Raw genomic sequence first — 338 nt, 5'->3', positions numbered from 1 at the left:
AACTTGAATACAACCTCACCTGCTAGAAATAACAAGTTTCTGTAGTTCCTGACGAGAAAAGGTGGCCAGAGCGCAGAGGCCACCATACATGGCTACGTTTGATGTGGATAGAAGATCAGGGAAGTCACAAGCATCCAGCTGTGCCCCCAAGAAACTTTTGGCTGCTGCCTGTAAGCATCAAATCATGAAGGGATTAAATGGGGAATCTCTGAGTGAGTATTAGTTTCTACTCATGAAAAATACACTCTTTTTCCAATAACTACTTTTGCTCCCAAGAAACTTTTGGCTTCCAACTTCAAAAAATGAGTTGGTCAGGGATTACATGTGAATAATACAAG

General features: G+C 41.4%; 1 protein-coding gene across 1 annotated transcript in view; it reads right to left on the bottom strand.

The window, feature by feature from the left end:
* Positions 1-338, bottom strand: part of LOC119591895 (COP9 signalosome complex subunit 1-like) — a gene marked incomplete in the record, with an annotated part of 20891 nt that overhangs the window by 5245 nt on the left and 15308 nt on the right. The window contains 1 exon segment of the mRNA XM_037940644.1: positions 20-168. Coding sequence (XP_037796572.1) covers positions 20-168 — 149 coding nt within the window.

Source organism: Penaeus monodon, chromosome 29, assembly GCF_015228065.2.
Source record: "Penaeus monodon isolate SGIC_2016 chromosome 29, NSTDA_Pmon_1, whole genome shotgun sequence".
Lineage (NCBI taxonomy): Eukaryota > Metazoa > Arthropoda > Malacostraca > Decapoda > Penaeidae > Penaeus > Penaeus monodon.
The sequence above is the reverse complement of the archived record's forward strand: the minus strand, read 5'-3'. Positions and strand labels throughout refer to the sequence as shown.